We start from the raw sequence: 24913 nt of genomic DNA on the forward strand, positions 1-24913 counted from the left end.
AGACGTAGGTCTTACCAAACCTCCTACAACGTGTCCATCTGTGCTGAGCGTAGAGACGTAGGTCTTACCAAACCTCCTACAACGTGTCCATCTGTGCTGAGCGTAGAGACGTAGGTCTTACCAAACCTCCTACAACGTGTCCATCTGTGCTGAGCGTAGAGACGTAGATCTTACCAAACCTCCTACAACGTGTCCATCTGTGCTGAGCGTAGAGATGTAGGTCTTACCAAACCTCCTACAACGTGTCCATCTGTGCTGAGCGTAGAGATGTAGGTCTTACCAAACCTCCTACAACGTGTCCATCTGTGCTGAGCGTAGAGATGTAGGTCTTACCAAACCTCCTACAACGTGTCCATCTGTGCTGAGCGTAAAGACGTAGGTCTTACCAAACCTCCTACAACGTGTCCATCTGTGCTGAGCGTAGAGACGTAGGTCTTACCAAACCTCCTACAACGTGTCCATCTGTGCTGAGCGTAGAGACGTAGGTCTTACCAAACCTCCTACAACGTGTCCATCTGTGCTGAGCGTAGAGACGTAGGTCTTACCAAACCTCCTACAACGTGTCCATCTGTGCTGAGCGTAGAGACGTAGGTCTTACCAAACCTCCTACAACGTGTCCATCTGTGCTGAGCGTAGAGACGTAGGTCTTACCAAACCTCCTACAACGTGTCCATCTGTGCTGAGCGTAGAGACGTAGGTCTTACCAAACCTCCTACAACGTGTCCATCTGTGCTGAGCGTAGAGACGTAGGTCTTACCAAACCTCCTACAACGTGTCCATCTGTGCTGAGCGTAGAGACGTAGGTCTTACCAAACCTCCTACAACGTGTCCATCTGTGCTGAGCGTAGAGATGTAGGTCTTACCAAACCTCCTACAACGTGTCCATCTGTGCTGAACGTAGAGATGTAGGTCTTATCAAACCTCCTACAACGTGGCCCCTCATGTTTAGAGCTGCCTGCTGCACCAATGAAAACGTGGCCCTTCCTGTGGCTGGTAAAAGCCTCTGGGTGACTCAGCGCTTTGGGAAGACCACGTACAATAAACCACATACTGTGTCCCAAATGCTGTTGTAACGAGACATTTGGGGGCTGAAAGAACAGACGTGCTGTGGGCGCAAGATTGATGTGACATCTGGGTGGTTGAGCGGGTCTATCACAGCAGTGTGGTCAGTGTTTCATTCTGCTTTGTCATGACACACACCATCATTTGTCCTGCCCTGTGTGTGTGTGTGTGTGTGTGTGTGTGTGTGTGTGTGTGTGTGTGTGTGTGTGTGTGTGTGTGAGCGTACGCGCATGTGAGCGTGTGTGTGTGAAGTCCATTTCTATGGCAGTGTTGCCTCCACAAAACTATGACGTGATCTCCCAGGGGCCGGGGTGGCTGGGGCAGAGAGTTCCACCAACCACTGCTGTTGACTTCCATTAGCCCTGAACCATAACACCTGATACACACACACACACACACACACACACACACACACACACACCCTTTAGTCACTGCTGAACACTGCATTGTGGAGAAGGTATAAAGAAGATGAATGTGAGAATAACAGAAGTGCGGCCACACCATCACACACTTCCACACACACCATCACACACTTCCACACACACCATCACACACACTTCCACACACACCATCACACACACTTCCACACACACCATCACACACACTTCCACACACACCATCACACACTTCCACACACACCATCACACACACTTCCACACACACCATCACACACTTCCACACGCACCATCACACACACTTCCACACACACCATCACACACTTCCACACGCACCATCACACACACTTCCACACACACCATCACACACTTCCACACACCATCACACACACTTCCACACGCACCATCACACACACTTCCACACACACCATCACACACTTCCACACGCACCATCACACACACTTCCACACGCACCATCACACACTTCCACACACCATCACACACACTTCCACACGCACCATCACACACACTTCCACACGCACCATCACACACACCATCACACACACTTCCACACGCACCATCACACACACTTCCACACGCACCATCACACACACTTCCACACGCACCATCACACACACTTCCACACACACCATCACACACACTTCCACACACACCATCACACACACTTCCACACACACCATCACACACACTTACACACACACCATCACACACACTTACACACACACCATCACACACTTCCACACACACCATCACACACACTTACACACACACCATCACACACTTCCACACACACCATCACACACACTTCCACACACACCATCACACACACTTCCACACACACCATCACACACTTACACACACACCATCACACACACTTCCACACACACCATCACACACACTTCCACACACACCATCACACACACTTCCACACACACCATCACACACACTTCCACACACACCATCACACACACTTACACACACACCATCACACACTTACACACACACCATCACACACACTTACACACACACCATCACACACACTTCCACACACACCATCACACACTTCCACACACACCATCACACACACTTCCACACACACCATCACACACTTACACACACACCATCACACACTTCCACACACACCATCACACACACTTCCACACACACCATCACACACACTTCCACACACACCATCACACACACCATCACACACACTTCCACACGCACCATCACACACACTTCCACACGCACCATCACACACACTTCCACACGCACCATCACACACACTTCCACACGCACCATCACACACACTTCCACACGCACCATCACACACACTTCCACACACACCATCACACACACTTACACACACACCATCACACACACACCATCACACACTTCCACACACACCATCACACACACTTACACACACACCATCACACACTTCCACACACACCATCACACACACTTCCACACACACCATCACACACACTTCCACACACACCATCACACACTTCCACACACACCATCACACACACTTACACACACACCATCACACACACTTCCACACACACCATCACACACTTCCACACACACCATCACACACACTTCCACACACACCATCACACACACTTCCACACACACCATCACACACACTTCCACACACACCATCACACACACTTACACACACACCATCACACACACTTACACACACACCATCACACACACTTACACACACACCATCACACACTTCCACACACACCATCACACACACTTCCACACACACCATCACACACACTTCCACACACACCATCACACACTTCCACACACACCATCACACACACTTACACACACACCATCACACACACTTCCACACACACCATCACACACTTCCACACACACCATCACACACACTTCCACACACACCATCACACACTTACACACACACCATCACACACTTCCACACACACCATCACACACACTTCCACACACACCATCACACACACTTCCACACACACCATCACACACACTTCCACACACACCATCACACACTTCCACACACACCATCACACACTTACACACACACCATCACACACACTTACACACACACCATCACACACACTTACACACACACCATCACACACTTACACACACACCATCACACACACTTCCACACACACCATCACACACACTTCCACACACACCATCACACACACTTCCACACACACCATCACACACTTCCACACACACCATCACACACTTCCACACACACCATCACACACTTACACACACACCATCACACACACTTACACACACACCATCACACACTTACACACACACCATCACACACACTTCCACACACACCATCACACACTTCCACACACACCATCACACACACTTCCACACACACCATCACACACACTTCCACACACACCATCACACACACTTCCACACACACTTCCACACACACCATCACACACACTTCCACACACACCATCACACACTTCCACACACACCATTACACACTTCAACACACACCATCACACACTTACACACACACCATCACACACTTCCACACACACCATCACACACTTCCACACACACCATCACACACTTACACACACACCATCACACACACTTCCACACACACCATCACACACTTACACACACACCATCACACACACTTCCACACACACCATCACACACACTTCCACACACACCATCACACACTTCCACACACACCATCACACACTTACACACACACCATCACACACACTTACACACACACCATCACACACTTACACACACACCATCACACACACTTCCACACACACCATCACACACTTACACACACACCATCACACACACTTCCACACACACCATCACACACACTTCCACACACACCATCACACACTTCCACACACACCATCACACACACTTCCACACACACCATCACACACTTCCACACACACCATCACACACACTTCCACACACACCATCACACACTTCCACACACACCATCACACACTTACACACACACCATCACACACACTTACACACACACCATCACACACTTACACACACACCATCACACACACTTCCACACACACCATCACACACTTCCACACACACCATCACTCACACTTCCACACACACCATCACACACACCATCACACACTTCCACACACACCATCACACACACTTCCACACACACCATCACACACACTTCCACACACACCATCACACACTTTCACACACACTTCCACACACACCATCACACACACTTCCACACACACCATCACACACTTCCACACACACCATCACACACTTCCACACACACCATCACACACACTTACACACACACCATCACACACTTACACACACACCATCACACACACTTCCACACACACCATCACACACACACCATCACACACCATCACACATTTCCACACACACCATCACACACACTTCCACACACACCATCACACACACTTCCACACACACCATCACACACTTTCACACACACTTCCACACACACCATCACACACACTTCCACACACACCATCACACACTTCCACACACACCATCACACACTTCCACACACACCATCACACACTTACACACACACCATCACACACTTACACACACACCATCACACACTTCCACACACACCATCACACACTTACACACACACCATCACACACACTTCCACACACACCATCACACACTTACACACACACCATCACACACACTTCCACACACACCATCACACACACTTCCACACACACCATCACACACTTCCACACACACCATCACACACTTACACACACACCATCACACACACTTACACACACACCATCACACACTTACACACACACCATCACACACACTTACACACACACCATCACACACACTTCCACACACACCATCTCACACACTTCCACACACACCATCACACACTTACACACACACCATCACACACACTTCCACACACACCATCACACACTTCCACACACACCATCACACACACTTCCACACACACCATCACACACTTCCACACACACCATCACACACACTTACACACACACCATCACACACACTTACACACACACCATCACACACTTACACACACACTTCCACACACACCATCACACACTTCCACACACACCATCACACACACTTCCACACACACCATCACACACACCATCACACACTTCCACACACACCATCACACACACTTCCACACACACCATCACACACACTTCCACACACACCATCACACACTTTCACACACACTTCCACACACACCATCACACACACTTCCACACACACCATCACACACTTCCACACACACCATCACACACTTCCACACACACCATCACACACACTTACACACACACCATCACACACACTTACACACACACCATCACACACTTACACACACACCATCACACACTTACACACACACCATCACACACTTCCACACACACCATCACACACTTACACACACACCATCACACACACTTCCACACACACCATCACACACTTCCACACACACCATCACACACACTTCCACACACACCATCACACACTTCCACACACACCATCACACACACTTACACACACACCATCACACACACTTCCACACACACCATCACACACACTCAGTCATACAGTCATACAGTCATACAGACGTACAGTCATCAGGCATACAGTCATAAGTCATACAGTCATCAGGCGTACAGTCATACAGTCATCAGTCATGCAGTCGTACAGTCATAGTCATACAATCATCAGTCATACAGTCATATAGTCATCAGTCATACAGTCATCAGTCGTACAGTCATACAGTCATACAGTCATACAGTCATAAGTCATACAGTCATACAATCATACAGTCACGCAGTCACGCAGTCACGCAGTCACGCAGTCACGCAGTCACGCAGTCACGCAGTCATGCAGTCATACAGTCATACAGTCATACAGTCATAGAGTCATAGAGTCATAGAGTCATAGAGTCATAGAGTCATACAGTCATAGAGTCATAGAGTCATACAGTCATACAGTCATATAGTCATATAGTCATACAGTCATACAGTCATATAGTCATATAGTCATACTGTCATATAGTCATACTGTCATACGTCATCAGTCATATAGTCATAACGCTTTTGTTTGTTCCACTTAGTGCAACAGCACGTTTGTGGGTTTGCTGTCCACATCTGTTCTGTATGACTGGAGACTCTTGAGTGCACTGAATACAGAATAGCTGAATGACTAAAGTGCCCAGGGTGCAGCACGGGGGAAGTCTAGGCAAACGTCTGGGGGAGTGACGTGCTATTATGTTGCATCCTGTTTTGGTAACCCTATCTGACTGGCCACGCCTCTCTCTGCAGGACTAACAAAAACCATCACATGCAGAAGTAAGATCAGGATGGTTTTCGATTTTTGAGTCGATATCGTTGTCCTGTTTGCCGACATGTGACACGAAGGTGATGTTCAGTAGGCTGTGTTTCTACACCTAAAAGGTGTAATGCAGCACATCACTTGTAGCAATCAGGAGTATTAGTGATGGAGACGGAGCTTCTAGAATGATGTAAGAGAGCTGGCAACATGCGGAGTGTGTGGTGCTCCTGGGAGCTCGCGTAAGGACCGCGGGACGCCTCTGTGTCTCGGGAGAGATATGAGCTCAGGTCAAAGCTGGTTCAGCGCCCGGAGAGATTTAGAGTGCACTTCTGACCCAAGAGATCTCCACTCCCCACTATAACTCCTCTCACAAACTAATGGCTTTGTGACTCACTGGGTCTTTATTGATTTGTAAACTGCATGTGACAACGCTAGCAAATGAGGGAGGGGGGGGGTGAAACAACATACAGCGTTTCATTAATGGAGAGAAGCCTTGAAATCTATTGGCTCTCTTACACACACACACACACACACACACACACACACACACACACACACACTACACAGACCTGTCTAACAGTTCAATCTTCTAGTGTACGAATGTGAATAAAAGAGAGGAAAGGATTTTTTAGTTGAAATAATGCTGAAGATTGATGTAATCTTCTGCAGTGTTTATTTGAAAGGAGCGATAGAGAGGGGAAGACATTCATCACTCCCTCTCTCTCTTTCAGTCTCTCTTTTCTACAGTAGAGAGAGAGAGAAAGAGAGAGATAGAGAGTGCTTAGATGAACAGGCACACACACACAGATGCACGCACGCACACAGAGATGCACGAACACACACACACACACACACACACACACACACACAGATGCACACACATATTCTCACAGTCCTCCGGTCTCAGCCACTGGGTGTTCTGCTCAGTCTGCCTGCTGGCTGCTGTTGGTGAGGATCCTCCAGCAGATCACTGCTCCACTGGGGGGAAGTGAAGCAGCGTGTCTGGCTCTGCTCCGCCCACCCAGACTCTTCTGCTCAGACGAGTGATGCACACGCATCCCTGCTGCTCCTTCACCTCTGAAGAGACGACACCTTCAGCTCCTCCAGAACCACCATCAGCTCCTCCAGAACCATCATCAGTTCCTCCAGAACCACCATCAGCTCCTCCAGAACCACCATCAGTGATCCAGAACCACCATCAGTGATCCAGAACCACCGTCAGCTCCTCCAGAACCACCATCAGTGATCCAGAACCACCGTCAGCTCCTCCAGAACCACCGTCAGCTCCTCCGGAACCACCATCAGTGATCCAGAACCACCATCAGCTATTCCAGAATCACCATCAGCTCCTCCAGAACCACCACCAGCTCCTCCAGAACCACCATCAGCTCCTCCAGAACCACCATCAGTGATCCAGAACCACCGTCAGCTCCTCCATAACCACCGTCAGCTCCTCCAGAACCATCATCAGCTCCTCCAGAACCACCTTCAGCTCCTCCGGAACCACCATCAGCTCCTCCAGAACCACCATCAGTGATCCAGAACCACCATCAGCTTTTCCAGAACCACCACCAGCTCCTCCAGAACCACCATCAGCTCCTCCAGAACCACCATCAGTGATCCAGAACCACCGTCAGCTCCTCCAGAACCACCATCAGTGATCCAGAATCACCATCAGCTCCTCCAGAACCACCATCAGCTACTCCAGAATCACCATCAGCTCCTCCAGAACCACCATCAGTGATCCAGAACAGACTCAACTGCTCCAGAGTTCAGCGTGTCTGCATTTTGGGGACATATGAATGTGTGTCCAGTGATGGTCTTCCCGCGGGTGTATCCAGGCGCTGGAGATGGTTGGATGTCAGAGGGGCTGAGCTGCTGGGCTGGGAGAGATCTGTGCTCCACTCTGTTCTCTTCAGACTTTTGGGATGTTATAGGTAAAGACTCACTCTATTCACTCCATTCACTTTGTTCACGCCATTCACTCCATTCACTTTGTTCACTCCATTCACTCAATTCGCTCTATTCACTCCATTCACTCCATTCACTCTATTTACTCCATTCGCTTTGTTCACTTTATTCACTCCATTTTCTCAATTCACTTTGTTCACTCCATTCACTCTATTCACTCCATTCACTATTCACTCCATTCACTCCTCATTCACTCCACTCTATTCACTATTTACTCTATTCGCTCCATTCACTATTTACTCCATTCACTATTCACTTCATGTTCTTTCCACGTTTGTGTGTACTTCTGAAGACCCGGAGCTGTTTCTCCTACTGATTACACTAATTTACTTGCTCACTCACCCTCTCTCCCTCCCTCCCTCCTTCCTCCCCCATCTTTCTTTCTCTCTCTCCCTCTCTCTCTCTCCCACCAGCAGTAAGATCAACAGTCACTGAGAGGCACCATCAGCCCTGTCTGCTGTACAGATCACATCTGCACATGGAGATAACCCACTGCTTTATTTAAGGTAATGTGATTTGGGCAGATCGCCGGTGGGGAAGGTGCATTAAACTGGTGCGTTGATCTGAGACGTTCAGCAGCTGTGATGTGTTCCGTACACGCTGCTCTGAGCTGCCCCCGCGGGTGTGTGGTAAGTACCCTGTAATTAGATTGGACCCAGTGACGGAAAAGTAACCAAGATGATGAAAATTGTCACAATAAGAAAGAATGTTTGGTTTTGGTGAAAACAGGTAGAAGCATGAGAGAAGCGGTCCGGACATTCTGATGAGTGTTTAAACGAGTGCATGCGCTGGTTCTGTCAGGAACATTTGGTTTGATCTGTCTTTATCTGGCATCGTTTGGTTTGATCTGTCTTTATCTGGCACCGTTTGGTTTGATCAGTCTTTATCTGGCACCGTTTGGTTTGATCAGTCTTTATCTGGCATCGTTTGGTTTGATCAGTCTTTATCTGTCATTGTTTGGTTTTGGACTGTATAAATCTGAAAAAGTGATTAATAATTCAGGTAGAACATTGATTGTATTAGTTATATCACCTGATACACAGAGTAGGAATCATTTCAAACACTTGTTGGAAGTGCATTGTGCTTTGCATCTGATGCAGGACATTACAAATCTACAGAAAATCTACATATAGAATACATACAGAATCTACATATGAGTATCTATGCATCTGGGTATCTATGTATTTATGTATCTATGTATTTATGTATCTATGCATTTGGGTATCTGTGTATTTATGTATCTATGTATTTATGTATCTATGTATTTTTGCATCTGTGTAAATTGATATTTGGGATACATATACAGGAACTCAACTGTGTCAGCAGTAAACTGCCAGACTGGTTACCAGTTTGTTATAGTGTCTGGGAGATTTCTGAAGCAGAGGAGAAACAAAGCCAATCTAGTTTTTCTAAAAACATAGTTTGTTTCCTCATTAGCCTTTTCAATTTATTTAGAATATTGTTCCTTCCTGATAAAGAAAACAAGCAGAAATCAAATAAACTAATATTAGTTTTTTCAGTTGATTTTATATCTCTGCGGGTGTTTTGCAGAGATTTCATAAAACTGCATATTAAGTTTATAATTTTTGAAGAGATCAGCAATACATCATCCATATTTATTTCCAAAACAAAAAGCTAGTAAGTTTTATATTTTATATTTTTATTTCTAGCACGCGTGTGTTGGTGCGTGACTCGTTTTTCTTATTTGTGTATGGGATTGTTTACCATGTGTGTTCTTTTAAATTTGTAATTGTTATTTTACTATTATATTTTTTTCTGCAATGCTGTCTGCATTGATGTAGAGATTGATGTGTTTGTGTGTGTGCGTGTGTGTGTGCATGTTTGCGTGTGTGTGTGCATGTTTGCGTGTGTGTGTGCATGTTTGTGTGTGTGTGCGTGTTTGTGTGTGTGTTTGCGTGTGTGTGTTTGCGTGTGTGTGTTTGTTTGTGTGTGTGTGTGTGTGTGTGTGTGTGTGTGTGTGTGTGTGTGTGTGTGTGTGTGTGTGTGTGTGTGTGTTTTTCTCACAGTTTTTCAGCCCATCAGGACAGTGATGTGTAGTGCTACAGGGCTGCCGTGCTGGTGTGGAGACTGTAGTCTCTCTCTGGTGTTTCTCCTGCTCCTGCTGTGCTGTCCTGCCGTTCACCCCCACGCCAGGTCCTCTCACCCTCACCAGCCCCACAGACACGCCCCCAAGCAGCAGGACATCACCCTGGCTGTAATCCTTCCCCAGCACAACACCTCCTACCCCTGGGCCTGGCCACGTGTGGGGCCCGCTTTGGCCCACGCCATAGCGCTGGTCAACGCCGACCCCCACCTCCTCCCTGGCTACACCCTGCGTCACGTCTTTGAGAACAGTGAGAACGCCGACGGCATCTGCTCTGAATCCAGTGCCCCGCTCATGGCCGTAGACCTGAAGTTTGCCCACGAGCCGTGGGCCTTCATCGGCCCGGGCTGTGACTACACAGCCTCCCCCGTGGGGCTCTTCACCACCCACTGGGGCCTTCCCATGATCACGGCGGGCGCCCCCGCCGTCGGCTTCCTCCGCGCCGATGTCTACACCTCCATCACCAACACGGGCCCCACGCATAAGAAGATGGGTGAGTTCACCCTGGAGGTCTGTAAAAAGTTTGGTTGGAGACACCACGTCCTGTTGATGTTCAGTGACAGCAAAATGGGCGAGCGTATGTGTTACTTCGCCATCGAGGGCCTGTACACGGAGCTGCACGAGGCCAACATCACAACAGCGGACTTTGTGTTCGAGGAGGACAGCGGCCCGGTCAACTACACCGAGCACCTGCACAAGATACGAGAGGAGGGGAGAGGTGAGTGGCACCAGCACCAGCAGACACCTGGATCTCTTAGCCCAGAACCTCACAGAGCTCCACCCATTTCTCAGATCCAGATCACTTAATCCAGGTCTTATTGTACCACATTTCCGCTTCATCTTGGTCATATCCTTCCAGATGAAGCAGATTGTGCTTCAGCTGTTATGTAATGTGCACGTCTACATTGCCTACTGCTAATGTCTCAGTTCTCAGTTCCTCATCTTCATACACAACATGCGTCCTTTCTCATGACAAGTGTTTGAATCAAAGGCATCTGTATTGTTACCTGGTCTTCTCTGTTAGATTTGCCATTCCTATTTCTTACTGAAGTCAAATAATACCTCCTTCCTGTTCTGTTTTCTGGTACCAGGCTGAGTATTGTGTGATGGAGTTCTTAAAAACAGGAATTAATTTTAATTTAATTCCCCTGTATATATAAAACTTCCATTCATATTATTCAAACATTCAGCAACTCGGTAGAATTGTAATTCAGTAATAATGCAGCTGTAAAAATGGAGCTTGTGTAACTAGAAGAAAGCTTTTTGTTACACTCTTCTCTGCTGATCTCAGAGAGGTAATAGTATCATTTGCTATGGCGATAAATCCATACGTTGTCATTCTTGATTTCAATTGCATAGACTGTCATGTCCACCGCTTTTGCTGCTGGTTTTATAGCCCACTGAGGTGATGATCGTAGGGATTAGTTTGCAGTGTGTCCTTAACTTTTCTCCAAGGTCCCAAAGGAATATATAAAAATGCCCATAAAACAACATTTATTAACGGAGGTCAGAAGTGTCGCCGTATAAGGAGGTTCAGCTGATCGTATCAGATCCCTCGGTATTTCCTGTGAAAATAGACTTTACTACAAACCCCTTGCAGTCTCCTAATCACGTACTTGCAGTCTCCTAATCAGCACACGTAGCTCCCCTTGAGGGGCGTACCCCATGAGGGTCGTACCCCGTGAGGGGCGTATCCCATGAGGGGCGTATCCCATGAGGGGCATACCCCGTGAGGGGCGTACCCCGTGAGGGGCGTATCCCGTGAGGGGCTACCTCGTGAGGGCGTACCCCGTGAGGGGCGTACCCCGTGAGGGGCGTATCCCGTGAGGGGCGTATCCCGTGAGGGGCGTATCCCGTGAGGGGCGTATCCCGTGAGGGGCGTATCCCGTGAGGGGCGTACCCCGCAGCTGTCCTGCCAGCCTCAGCCCGCGTGCTGCAGAGCTCCTTTCATCAGGACGGCTAATGGCCAGAATCAGCGGGATCCTCATCAATACCTCCCATTAGACACGCAGACTCACACTTAAAACGTTTCAGTTCAGGAGGACCCGCTGCTCTGCCCAGACTGGAGCTCCTCATCTTTCAGATCACATCAGTCATTATCGACTGGGTGGTGCTACAACGCTGCCAGATACAGTGAAGTCCTCACTGCTCTAGATCAGAACTCACTGGGCTTACTGGGCTAGCTGTAGTAGTGTTTGGGTAAAGGGTTCAGTAGTAGTGTTTGTGTAAAAGTTTCAGTAATAGTGTTTGCGTAAAGGGTAGTAATGTTTGTGTAAAGCAGACCTGGGCAAACCACGGCCCGTGGGCCACATCCGGCCCGTTGTGCGTCCCTGTCCGGCCCGCGAGAGGCCAATCATAAATGAAACAAATATCTATGTCATGCGTGCAATACAACTGTGACGCTTTTATTTTGAAAGCGCTACGTGTGAGCTGTGCGAGAAACACTGTAGGTGATCAGCGACAAGTTTCGGGAGTGAACGTTGCACCTCGCGCGAACCTCCGCAAACGGCGGAAAATTTACGTGACGAATTTTAATTGTGCATTGTGTTCCAGGTTTGAAAAGTGCTGGAATTTAGGCTAAAGTACTTGAAAATGCTTGAAATTGTAACTGTATTTCGATTCACAACAAATAGCTGACTGAACAGGGGGGTATTCCAGAAACCGGGTAAGTAAACTCAGAGTTAACGAAAACTCAGGGTTTTCCGTTCCAGAAACCGAGCTTAGAGAGAACCTGAGTCAGCTGGGAAATATTGAAATGGACCTTGAAAGTGCCGTAGAAGTGCTTTAAAGCTAGGTTTAAGCCAGGTTTATACTTGACGCGGCGTGAGGGTCCGCGCGGCGAAAATTATGTAATCGCGGTGGCGGAGGGCCTCACGCGCTGTTGATTCGCAAGGTCGTGCACCTCTCGAATTTTGTAACTTCGCACGCGCGCCGCGCTTCAGCGCAATGAACAAAGTCATGTTTGCAGGGTTCATACACCTTTACAAGGTGGAATTAACGTCACTTTCAATGTCCATTTCAATATTTCCCAGCACGTTAAACTTAATTAAGTTAAATATTTATACATATATTCGAAATGATCCGAAATAATTTGCTTTTTTATCACATTATTTAATTGTTGTTTATTTTCAAAACGCCCAATCTTAACGTCTTCATGTTCTCTCATGTTTCGTCCTGGAATTACAAGAAGCTCGTATTTGTTAACGTAATACAAAAAAACTGTTCATTCAGATGGCTATTTGTTGTGAAATGAAGTAGTTACAATTTCAAACATTTTCAAGTATTTAGCCTAAATTCCAGCACTTTTCAAATCTGAAACAAAAAGCAACATTAAAATTGGTCAGGTAAATGTTCCTTCACCTGTTTTTGAGCGGTGTTTCTTTATACCAACACACATCGTTTCGGAGAACACTCGCGGAAGTTTGCGTGAGGTGGGCGGAGCCACTGTGATGACGTCATTATTGTTTGTGTGGCCCTCTGACACAATTCAGGTTTCTCATGTGGCCCCTTGTAAAAATTAATTGCCCACCCCTGGTGTAAAGGGTTCACTAATAGTGTTTGTGTAAAGGGTTCAGTAGTAATGTTTGGATAAAGGGTTCAGTATTAATGTTTGGATAAAGGGTTCAGTAGTAGTGTTTGGGTAAAGGGTTCAGTAATAGTGTTTGTGTAAAGGGTTCAGTAATAGTGTTTGGGTAATGGGTTCATTAGTAATGTTTGGGTAAAGGGTAGTAATGTTTGTGTAAAGGGTTCAGTAGTGGTGTTTGGATAAATGGTTCAGTAGTAATGTTTGGGTAAAGGGTTCAGTAGTGGTGTTTGGGTAAAGGGTTCAGTAGTAGTGTTTGTGTAAAGGGTTCAGTAGTAATGTTTGGGTAAAGGGTTCAGTAGTGGTGTTTGGGTAAAGGGTTCAGTAGTGGTATTTGGATAAATGGTTCAGTAGTAATGTTTGGGTAAAGGGTTCAGTAGTGGTGTTTGGGTAAAGCGTTCAGAAGTAAGGTTTGGATAAAGGGTTCAGTAGTAATGTTTGGGTAAAGGGTTCAGTAATAGTGTTTAGGTTCATTTCAGTGCAGGTATACATTTTCACAAGCTTTTCTTAACACCAGCTTGTTCATAATAAATCTGCTCAACGGGCATATATAAGGTTGAGCAGGTTACATCACATGTTCACCCAAATCTGAGGATCATTGGCTAGAGAAATAAAATCTACTTTCTAAACCTTTGTAAAATTCTATCTGATTATAATATTATTTAAAAAGTAAATATAAATAATAAATGCAGTGTCGTAATTATTTGAGAAACACCATGAGTAAGATTGATGAAACCCCAAATTATATATACATAAACACAATAGATAATCACGTAAAACTTGTGTGAACCTACTTATTAAGCAGACTTGAGTATATAAATCCAATACTTTCTCTCTGCAAAGAGAATGAGATAATGACTCCACTGATATAACAATGATTTTGGTAATGTCAGTATAAGGCTAATGGAATGAAAGAATACTTCCTTGTTGTTAGGTTTATTAAAAGGAGCTCCAGGCTCTTCCCATCATGCCACCACTGACGCCTCTCAGCATGTTGGCCACCTCCACCTGCACCATCACCATGGTGTGGAGGCCAAGGGTGAACCCATGCTGAACTAAGCAGCCTGAGCTTTGAGCAGAGCGTTCCTCTGCACCGGGCACCCAGCTGGCTGTAGTTAAACAATAACCAGGGAAGACTGCATGCAGAAAGCAGAAGAAAATGCCTTCACATGCCTTCACGTCCCATGATCTGACATGCTGGAAGGTGGAGGAGCTTCCTGAGTGTTTGTGCATGAGTACCCAAGGATGCTACACACAAACGCACACACAGGAACGCTGATGTGAGCAAACTGCTGACAGGAATCTGCAGACTAACCTGCTTTACAGCTGCAGTGATTAACTTGCTGCCCGCTAAACGTCTGTGGTTCCCACAGATTTTTCTACATGTTGAAATGCCGTGTAAACGGTCAAACTGGAAGTTTGAGTGTGACAGCTACATGATGGATGACACGACGTGGCCCAGTGGGAAAAATGAGATTCTACGTCCGGTTCCTGCACACGACGCTGAGCAGAACTCCCTGGGGCTACAGAGAAGTTTCACAGCTGATCCAACTAAATAGACCATTACAGGGTTAAACTAAACCTCGCACAGAGTTTCAATACAGTTCAGATTTTGGACTCCGACCTTTCACTTGATTAATCCACCATTAATATGCTGAATGAAAGTGAGTCAGCACATTTATGTCCAAGAGTGGACCTTCAGAGTGGACTTTCTTCAGAGTGGACCTTATTCAGAGCGTGAGTTGACAAGAGTGCAGAGGACACACAGGCGCTGGTCGCCATACCGACAGAAAGGAAGTGCGGAAATGGGCGGTGCTGAAACTATAGAGATGGGACGGCTGTTCTTACACACAGGACCACAGTCAGATGTGACAGAAATCTTGACTGTTCCTCAGTCGTCTCATTTGTCTTGTCTTTTAGTGTATGTTCCTGTTTTCTGGTGCTCAAGAACCTTTTGACTGTATGTTCATTCTGTTTTTGATTACTCCAGTTATGACCCTGCATCCTCTGAACGTGGAAATAAACAAAGACGCCTCTCGGTTAATGAAAGATAAATATGAAGAGTTTGTGTGTTTAGGTGTTCTGGGCTCTCACATGGCCTGGTGATTCCTGCAGGTGTTTGGCAGGTTGTCCTGACCACATACATAAAAGTAGTAAAATAGTTGACAAACAAATGTATGAAAAATATTTTTATATTTCTACACAAATGTGTAGGCATGGTTTATTAATGTGGCTTCATTCAGAGGTAATGAAACTGTTCAATTTCCCACAGTAAAATAAGAAATTATTGTAGTTATTGTTACTGTGTTGACAGTGCTTGTACATTCAGGATCAGCTTCCTGTCTGGGACACACTGGCACACCAGTGAAGAAGATTTGCTACAGAGATAACTACATAGAATCTGATTTACATCAGCACAGTTGCAATTAGGGACTGGTGTGTGACATCCTGCTCTTTTAGTGCTTTCATAATGTGGCTGTATAATCTAAGCTTTAGACCCTCCCCCTGTGGGGGGTGTGGTGTTGGAGGAGGGACTCCAGAGGTGCTCTGCTCTGTTTTATTTGGTGGAGGGAAAGACAGATGAGACTTCAAGCTTGGAAGCGTATAGGTTATGACTATGGCTGTGTGCAGTTAGCAGAGAATTGTAGCAGGGTGCTGTTTGTATAGGTTTCTGATGGGTGTTTGTATAGGTGTATGTGTAATAGACTCAGTGGTGTTGAGTTTCTGATTGGAGTGTTTTTCTCATTTACCGTTTCTTGGGAGGATGCAATATTTGTCAAATTCAAATTTATTTATATAGCGCTTTTTTACAACACATGTTGTCACAAAGCAGCTTTACAATCGTATGGGTCCAGATCCCTAATGAGCAAGCCAAAGCCATTTACATTTACATTTACATTTACGGCATTTAGCAGACGCTCTTATCCAGAGCGACTTACAAAAGTGCTAAGTGTTTAGTCAGAATATGCATCTCTATCTAGTATAAACAGGTTTAAGTCCAAACTACTCAAGCTCAAGCACTGCCATAAACAGTTGCCAGTGCTGATACCTAGAAAGAAGACAACAAAATATAAGATTAGACACAGAGCAATACCTAGCAAGACTGAAATACCTACAAGACTACATTAGCAAGTGTTCCCAGAGATAAAGTGCAGTTACGATTTATACCAATGCTTCAGTAGATTAGTGCTTATAAGTGCTTTACAAAGAGATGGGTCTTCAGTCTGCGTTTGAAAACCGCGAGAGAGTTCGCTGTTCGGATAGCCAGTGGAAGTTCGTTCCACCATCTGGGAGCCAGGACAGAGAAGCATCTTGTCGCGTGTCTTTCATGAATCTTGAGGGATGGCGGGTCAAGCCGAGCCGTACTTGAAGCGCGAAGGGCTCGAGGTGCGGATCGACTCTTGACCATTGCCATAAGGTATGAAGGAGCTGGTCCATTTTTGGCTTTGTAGGCAAGCATCAGAATTTTAAACTGTATGCGAGCAGCCACGAGAAGCCAGTGAAGGGAGCGCAGCAGTGGAGTGACATGAGTGAACTTGGGTAGATTGAAGACAAGCCTTGCTGCTGCATTCAGGATCAGTTACAAGGGCCTGATGGCCTGCAGAGGAAGACCAGCCAGGAGAGAGTTGCAGTAGTCGAGCCTTGAAATGACAAGAGACTGGACAAGCACCTGGGAGGCCTCCTGAGAGAGGAAGGTGACAGTGGCAAGGAAAAACTCCCTATGATGGTGGGGATTATGAAGAAACCTCAGGAGAACCAATACTCAAAAAGGAACCCATCCTCCATTGGGCGGCCCGTTAGCATTATTTGCACCGTTAGTCCGTATTTGTGGACAAAAGGTGGTTCTACAGTTATAGATATGGATCTAGTTCCCCGGCCAAGTAGTCACAGTCCCTTCGGTGTACAAGGTGAGCCTCAAGTAGGAGCTAGCATCAGCACGTCCTCTTGTGGGCATGACACATCCAACCCCGGCATCAGTACATCCACCGACAAGACAGACCATCTCCCAGGTGCTTGCATGCAATCGTCTTGGGTAGAAGCATGCAAAAAGATATACAATACAGGTTGAGTGTGTGGACATCAATTTAAACAGCTATTGATTTAAACGTGCATAGCTCACGTGCCAGTGATTAGCATGTGGCCCCAGCAGGCTAATCTATAGCAGCATAACTAAAGGGAGGGGTTCAGAGGTGACCACAGTCATGAGGGCTCACTGAGACATTGCTTTCCAGTCAAGTCATAGTCACAAATAGAGTGATGCCATGACACAGCTGGAGGACAGAATCAACATCTCAGATCACCAGAAATCTCAACGTCCGGGGGCCCCCGAGCCCCAAACCTTACAAGGGGAATGTTAGCTGAAGGCTTGATTAAATAGGTTAGGGTGACCAAACGTCCGTATTTCCCGGGACATGTCCGTATTTCACGTCCTGTCCCGGGCGTCCCGGGATATTTTTTAAAACTGTGGAAATGTCCTGGTTTTTAAATTACGTTAATCGGGCCATTAATTCTACAGGCACTAGGACCCTGAGCACGGCGCTGTATGACACGGAATCCCTGAGCCTCATCAGTTGAGCCTCATCATACTCAACTGGCGGAGAACCAACAACTTACGTTCGCCACCCCCCCCCCCCCCCCCCACCCCCCCTTCCCCGTTCGACACCTTACACACAGTGTCCTGGTTTTCCCAAACAAAAATATGGTCACCCTAAAATAGGTGAGTCTTAAGTCTAGATTGGAACTGTGTCAGAATCTCGGATTGGAGCTGGAAGGCTATTCCATAATTGAGGGGCTTTAAAGGAGAAAGCTCTGCCTCCGGCTGTGGGTTCACTCAGATATTGTGGGGCAAGACCATTTAACGCCTTATAGGTCAACAGAAGAATTCAATATTTAATCGGAAGCCAGTGTAATGCCGCGAGAGTGGGACTAATATGATCAAATTTTCTAGCTTTAGTTAGGACTCTAGCTGCAGCATTTTGTACAAGTTGTAGTTTCTTTATGGACTGTTTAGAGCATCCGATTAGAAGACCATTACAGGAGTCCAATCTTGAAGATTTGCAATTCAGAATATCTCTCTCTCTCTCTCTCTCTCTCTCACACACACACACACACACACACACACTTCCCATTGTCTTATGTGTCATGTTGGCCTTTTACAGCAGAAGGCAAAGCAGGAGTCCACGGTAGTGAATGTAAGAGCTGGTGGCTCCCCTGAGCGCAGCTGTTACTGTCTTACTGATATTTAACTGGTCTGAGCCGCCGTTTCCTTCCTGAACGTTATTTCTGCTCAACGATGTTCGCTGCCTCTGGGCTTCTTCTCCATAATGGGGTGTCAGGGAGTGTGAGAAATCCAGACTGATAGGCTGTCTTTGCCTTCCAGGCATTCCTTCTTATCTCCACATGTCTGGTACATGTGAGCTTTCCTACAACTCCGCTGTGTGGCATCGAAAGCTCACTATGATGGACCCTCGTAATCATAGCAACATCTCAATATCTGCATTTACTGAAAGTAAATTGTCTTGAATCTTTAAGTCGTACTGTTTTATATGTCTTTTTCCCTTAACACCCAGCTGCATTTGTAATGAAGGTGAGTTGCACCAATCCCTGCTGGATAATTATGCTTGTACCTGGTGGACGTGGGGAGGGTTCCTTTCTCCTTGAAGAAGATGATGCCAAATGTTTTGGACCGAGTCTGTGTCTGTGCCATGGAGATTTTCTGGTTTTAATGTTAACTTCAAACTGCACTGAGACCACAAACTAATCTCTCTCTCTCAACCTCTCCTTTTCTCTTTTCTTTCTTGTTCTCTTTCCCACTCTCTCTCTCTCTCACACACACACTCTCACACTGCTTCACCCAGTTGTCCTGGGTCACTGTTCAGATTCACTCTGTTGGAGTTCTGCACACAGGTGCCTGCACATTGGGCTTTCAGAGCTGACGCTGAGCTCATACCTGTATGGCCTCATCTTCTCGAGGTTTAATCTGCTGATGGATTGTTTATTACGATGGAAGAACATATTTTTAGAAGGGAAACAGCTTGAACTGTAGTAGAAACTTTATATAGCTTGATGTATTCTCAGATTGTCACAGCTGAATTGTTTCTCGAGAGGAAAGTGCTGAGGGCACTAATGCCATGAACTCTTACTGGGATTATAACAGTGTGGGGACTAGACTGACCCGTTGGCCTCCAGTAACATGAGTGAACATGAAAGAAGATTGATTTTTATTAAAACAGAAAAATAGAAACAGGTCGTTGGTTTGACTGAGGCCTTGGGAAATGTTTGGTGGATGCACCTGCTTCTCAATACTGCCTTTATGTGTTTATTTTGCCATTATTCCTTAACTTTGTGTCTGTGATTTGGGACGCAGTCCTTTTTCACAACACAATGTGATGTGTCACAACATCCGCTTATCCATGAGCGGGAAATCGCAGAGAAGTCGAATGTAAACAAACGAGGTTGCCGTGACTACAGCTGCAGTACCGTACATGGTGTCTTTGGCTACAGGGAGTTTAAATCCTTGGACAAAACTGAAGGAACAACGTGTGAAGAATGTGGGAAATAAATTACACTGAAACACCACATCAAACTACATGAGCACCTAAAACACCCGGATAGGTTAGTTTAGTTTACGCTAGCTGCTTAGCAATATGACTAATATATAAAATACAGTTATTTTCAATCAATGTGTGTGTGTGTGTGTGTGTGTGTGTGTGTGTGTGTGTGTGTGTGTATGTGTGTGTGTGTGTATGTGTGTGTGTGTGTGTGTGTGTGTGTGTGTGTGTGTGTGTGTGTGTGTGTGTGTGTGTGTGTGTGTGTGTGTGTGTGTGTTGATTATCTGGTCAGGTCGTCTTCTCTCTATTATCCACTTCCTGCTCCTCAGCGTCACATATCTTGAGTGGGGCGACACCCCTGTGAGCTGAAGTGATGGTGAATGAGGCTGGTGTGTGTGTGTGTGTGTGTGTGTGTGTGTGTGTGTGTGTGTAGCTACATCCACACCTCCCACTGTCCTCTCAGCTCCACACTCATCTCATCTCTCCATCCTGTCCCGGCCCCATTAAGCTGTTAGCCGCTGTCACTCACACTCCTCTAATCTACCTTTCCCTTCTTCGCCCTCCCGTCTTCCATTTTAATGCAGTTGTTGTTTCAGCTGCTTGTTGGTCGCTGTACATTAGAGACTGTTGTTGCTTTTTGACTTTGTCCACTTACATGAAGCTCAGAGACATGCAGCCCAGGGTGAGGAACAGAGCCAAGAACATCACTGCGAAGGTCAGAGCAGTACAGCATCCAGACACACCAGCTTTCTCCTGTGTGTGTGTGTGTGTGTGTGTGTGTGTGTGTACTGCAGAGGTGTGTGTGTGTGAGAGAGGGAGAGAGACAGAGACATTTGCATCATCTTTGACATCTGGCACTTTGCAGACTACTGCTGAGATGTTAATAGATTCCTGGCATAATGCAGCCCTGCTACCCCGTGGTTCTCTACAAGGTCGGCCTCGTTTGCTGTGAGCTGCTGGGCCTCATCATATTGAACTTGCTTCTCTGACCATTACCAGTTTTCTTGTTTTGCTTTCAGACACACACACACATGCGCACAGACACACGAGGCCTCATTCCTGCCTCATACTGCTGGGTTGACACTCGACACTTGCTGTAATCTCATTGGTCTATTGATCACCCAGCTGGTGCTTGGAAACCTCAGCTAATGGAAGACGTGTAAGGTCTATATTTGGAGCAGTGACTCCAAAAGGGAAACGCTGGGGGCCAAGAACTCTGAGGTCTAGTGAACTGGGACGTCCATGACTTCTCATGCTACATGAGCCTTGGGGCCCGTTCTCTCCACAGGGCCCTTCTGTATTTACATTTGAATCACCAGTCCCTCTTCTTCATCATCTTCATCTCTCTCTCTCCTCTTCCGTTAGTGGTCTTCGTGTGCTGTCCTCCGGATATATTCCGGCAGTTCATGGTGCACTTCCGGAAGGTGGGCCTTCCTCAGAGTGACTTCGTCTTCATCTACATTGACGTGTTTGGACACACCGTGGCGTCTCAGCCAGCACAGCCCTGGGCACGTGGAGACGCAGACGATGCCTTCGCACGAGAAGCCTTCCAGGTGAGCTAGCGCACGGGAGAGACCCGGATGAACCGATAACCCGCAGGGTCCGGCAGACGCCGAGCTGATGGGGGGGGGGGTAGAAAGTGGGGAGGAGAGAGGTCACAGAGTGGGCAGGAGAGAGGTCAGAGGTCACAGAGGTGGTAGGGCGGCTGCAGTGGTGCGGAGCAGCAACCCCGGGGCAGCTGAGATTCAGACGTGACAGGGAGCGGAAAAAACGCCAGTGTGCATCTCATCAGTAAAATGTGTTCAGCTCCCAGCGGAATTTATTTTAGGGAGCCGCGAATGAAACAGGAAATAATGAGGCGGGAGAGAGCAGGACGAAGAACAGCACGACGTGAACGTGGGCAGAGCGGTGCGGCCCGCCGGGCCCGCTGTGATCAGAACCGAACCAACCATAAAACACACACAATTGGTGGGCAATCAACGCCGCAAAAACACAAGAGCCTTAGAGAAAGGAGCAGGCAGAAATACCCAGAAGCAGCAGTGTGCTGCGTCTCTGTGCATGAATCAGACATCAGAATCATGAATCTGGCTTTGGGCTTTGATGGAAGTTTAGCTGAACTCCAACTCCCACAGTGCCCCTCTTGTCTCTAAGGGTTTGTTTTTTTTTAGTATCTAGGTTAGTCTGAGATGGTCAGACACATTGTATTTTGCATGGTTACATTACACCAGCATCCAGACAGATGAGACTTCCTCTAACACACTACCCCTGTGTGCCTCTGACCCCAGTTACACCCAGAATTAACATGTGTGATTGGATCACAAGTGATCAGTGCTAAATACAAGTGCAAATGGGACTGTATGTCTCGGAGAACCAAGGGCAGTTTCTCCAACCACATTTGGAGATGGTCAGGGATGCATTTTCAGGGTGGGCAAAAATGGTTGAACCTGTTAAATATCTTTTTAGTACCAATGTACAGTATAAGAACAGCTCTCCCACCAGCAGAAGTGATGTAAGTGGTGAGGTAAGATTTAAACACCACTGTGAGCAGACGTGTGTCAGCTGAGTGCTTGAAATCAATCAACTGCTGGTGCCTTTGTCGCTAACAGTGCCTTCCCCCCCCAGAGGAACAGCACACACATTATTTTCCATTTCTAATAACCCTCACACACACTCCAGCATGCTTGGCTCTGCCCGCGTGTTCCTGGAAGCAAGATGGAGGGGTGTAAACGGAGGGAAGATGGAGGGGTGTAAACGGAGGGAAGAGGGAGGGGTGTAAACGTAATGTTTTGTGCATTTTTAACACGTCACTCCTGACCAAAGAGCGCTTTTTGTTTTAACAGTAAGAATGATGTAATTTCAGCTGTAAATGGCAAATGACGGCAGTGCCCTCTGCGTTGAGCACGTGGCAGCGTTGTTGAGTAACAGATGAGCAGTGATCCTCCGTCTCACTCTGCTCTCGTTTTGTTCTCAGAGTGTGAAGATTCTGACCTACAGAGAGCCACAGAATCCAGAGTACAGAGACTTCGTCAGGGATCTGAAAGGCCGTGCGAAGAAGATGTTCAACTTCACCGTGGAGGACTCCCTGGTGAGAGACGTCAGCTCCGCGTGTGCACGCGTCACGTTGAATGTTTGTTTTAGACTGTATGAACTTGTGCAGCCGTGTACTGAGAGCAGTTGGACCTCCAAGCCACGCCCCCTAGCTCCAGCAGCACAGGTGTGTGCAGGTGTGTGCGGCTATGAGACAGTAGCTCATCTCCTCTTGTCCCTTACGGCCAGTGTGATTGCTGTGTGTGTTTGAATTTTGACTGTTTGATAATGAAATTTGATTATGCTTTTGATATTTGAGGTGTAAATTCGTTAATTTTGACAGGGAGAGAGAGGTGGTGTAGAACTGGTGTAAACAGCTTCTGATCGTTTATAATCACAGTAGTGTATTAAAATCACAACATTCAGCCCATGGGTTCTGAATGTCCAAGTGTGCAGGTCAGTTTTCCTCACGTTTTCACCACTGATCTCTAACAGAGCTTTTTAGTACAGATCTGTGGTTTCCACACTTGATTGCTGCCATAGCAACAACTGGCATTGCAAGGAGATATGTCACTAAAGCTATTTTTATTCAAATGACTTGCACATATCAATTACACGTGTTGCATGAGATATGATGATGCAGGAGGAAGAGGAGCTGAAAACTGAGACTTGATGGTTATTTTAGTGGCTGTGCTAATAAACATGTAGAAGATGATGCCGGTGTGGCCATGGCCTAAAGGTTGTGAGGTGACTGTGTTGTTACCCTGGACTGGTGGTGGGGCAGGGGTAAAAGAAC

General features: G+C 46.8%; 1 protein-coding gene across 5 annotated transcripts in view; it reads left to right on the plus strand.

The window, feature by feature from the left end:
• The first annotated feature begins 7550 nt into the window (after positions 1-7550).
• npr1b (natriuretic peptide receptor 1b) overlaps positions 7551-24913 on the plus strand; it is a 54715-nt gene continuing 37352 nt past the window's right edge. For 2 of the 5 annotated variants that reach the window (XR_013125222.1, XR_013125223.1), the window contains exons 1-5: positions 7551-8818; positions 9266-9481; positions 10880-11674; positions 22456-22643; positions 24062-24175. Coding sequence is in view for 3 of the 5 variants with exons in the window: in XM_076990606.1 (XP_076846721.1) it covers positions 10903-11674; positions 22456-22643; positions 24062-24175 (1074 nt within the window). In the remaining 2 variants the exon portion in view is untranslated. The remainder of the gene's footprint in view (positions 8819-9265; positions 9482-10879; positions 11675-22455; positions 22644-24061; positions 24176-24913) is intronic. The other 3 variants (XM_076990606.1, XM_076990608.1, XM_076990607.1) reach the window with 3 other exon arrangements.

This window comes from Brachyhypopomus gauderio, unplaced genomic scaffold, assembly GCF_052324685.1.
Source record: "Brachyhypopomus gauderio isolate BG-103 unplaced genomic scaffold, BGAUD_0.2 sc76, whole genome shotgun sequence".
Lineage (NCBI taxonomy): Eukaryota > Metazoa > Chordata > Actinopteri > Gymnotiformes > Hypopomidae > Brachyhypopomus > Brachyhypopomus gauderio.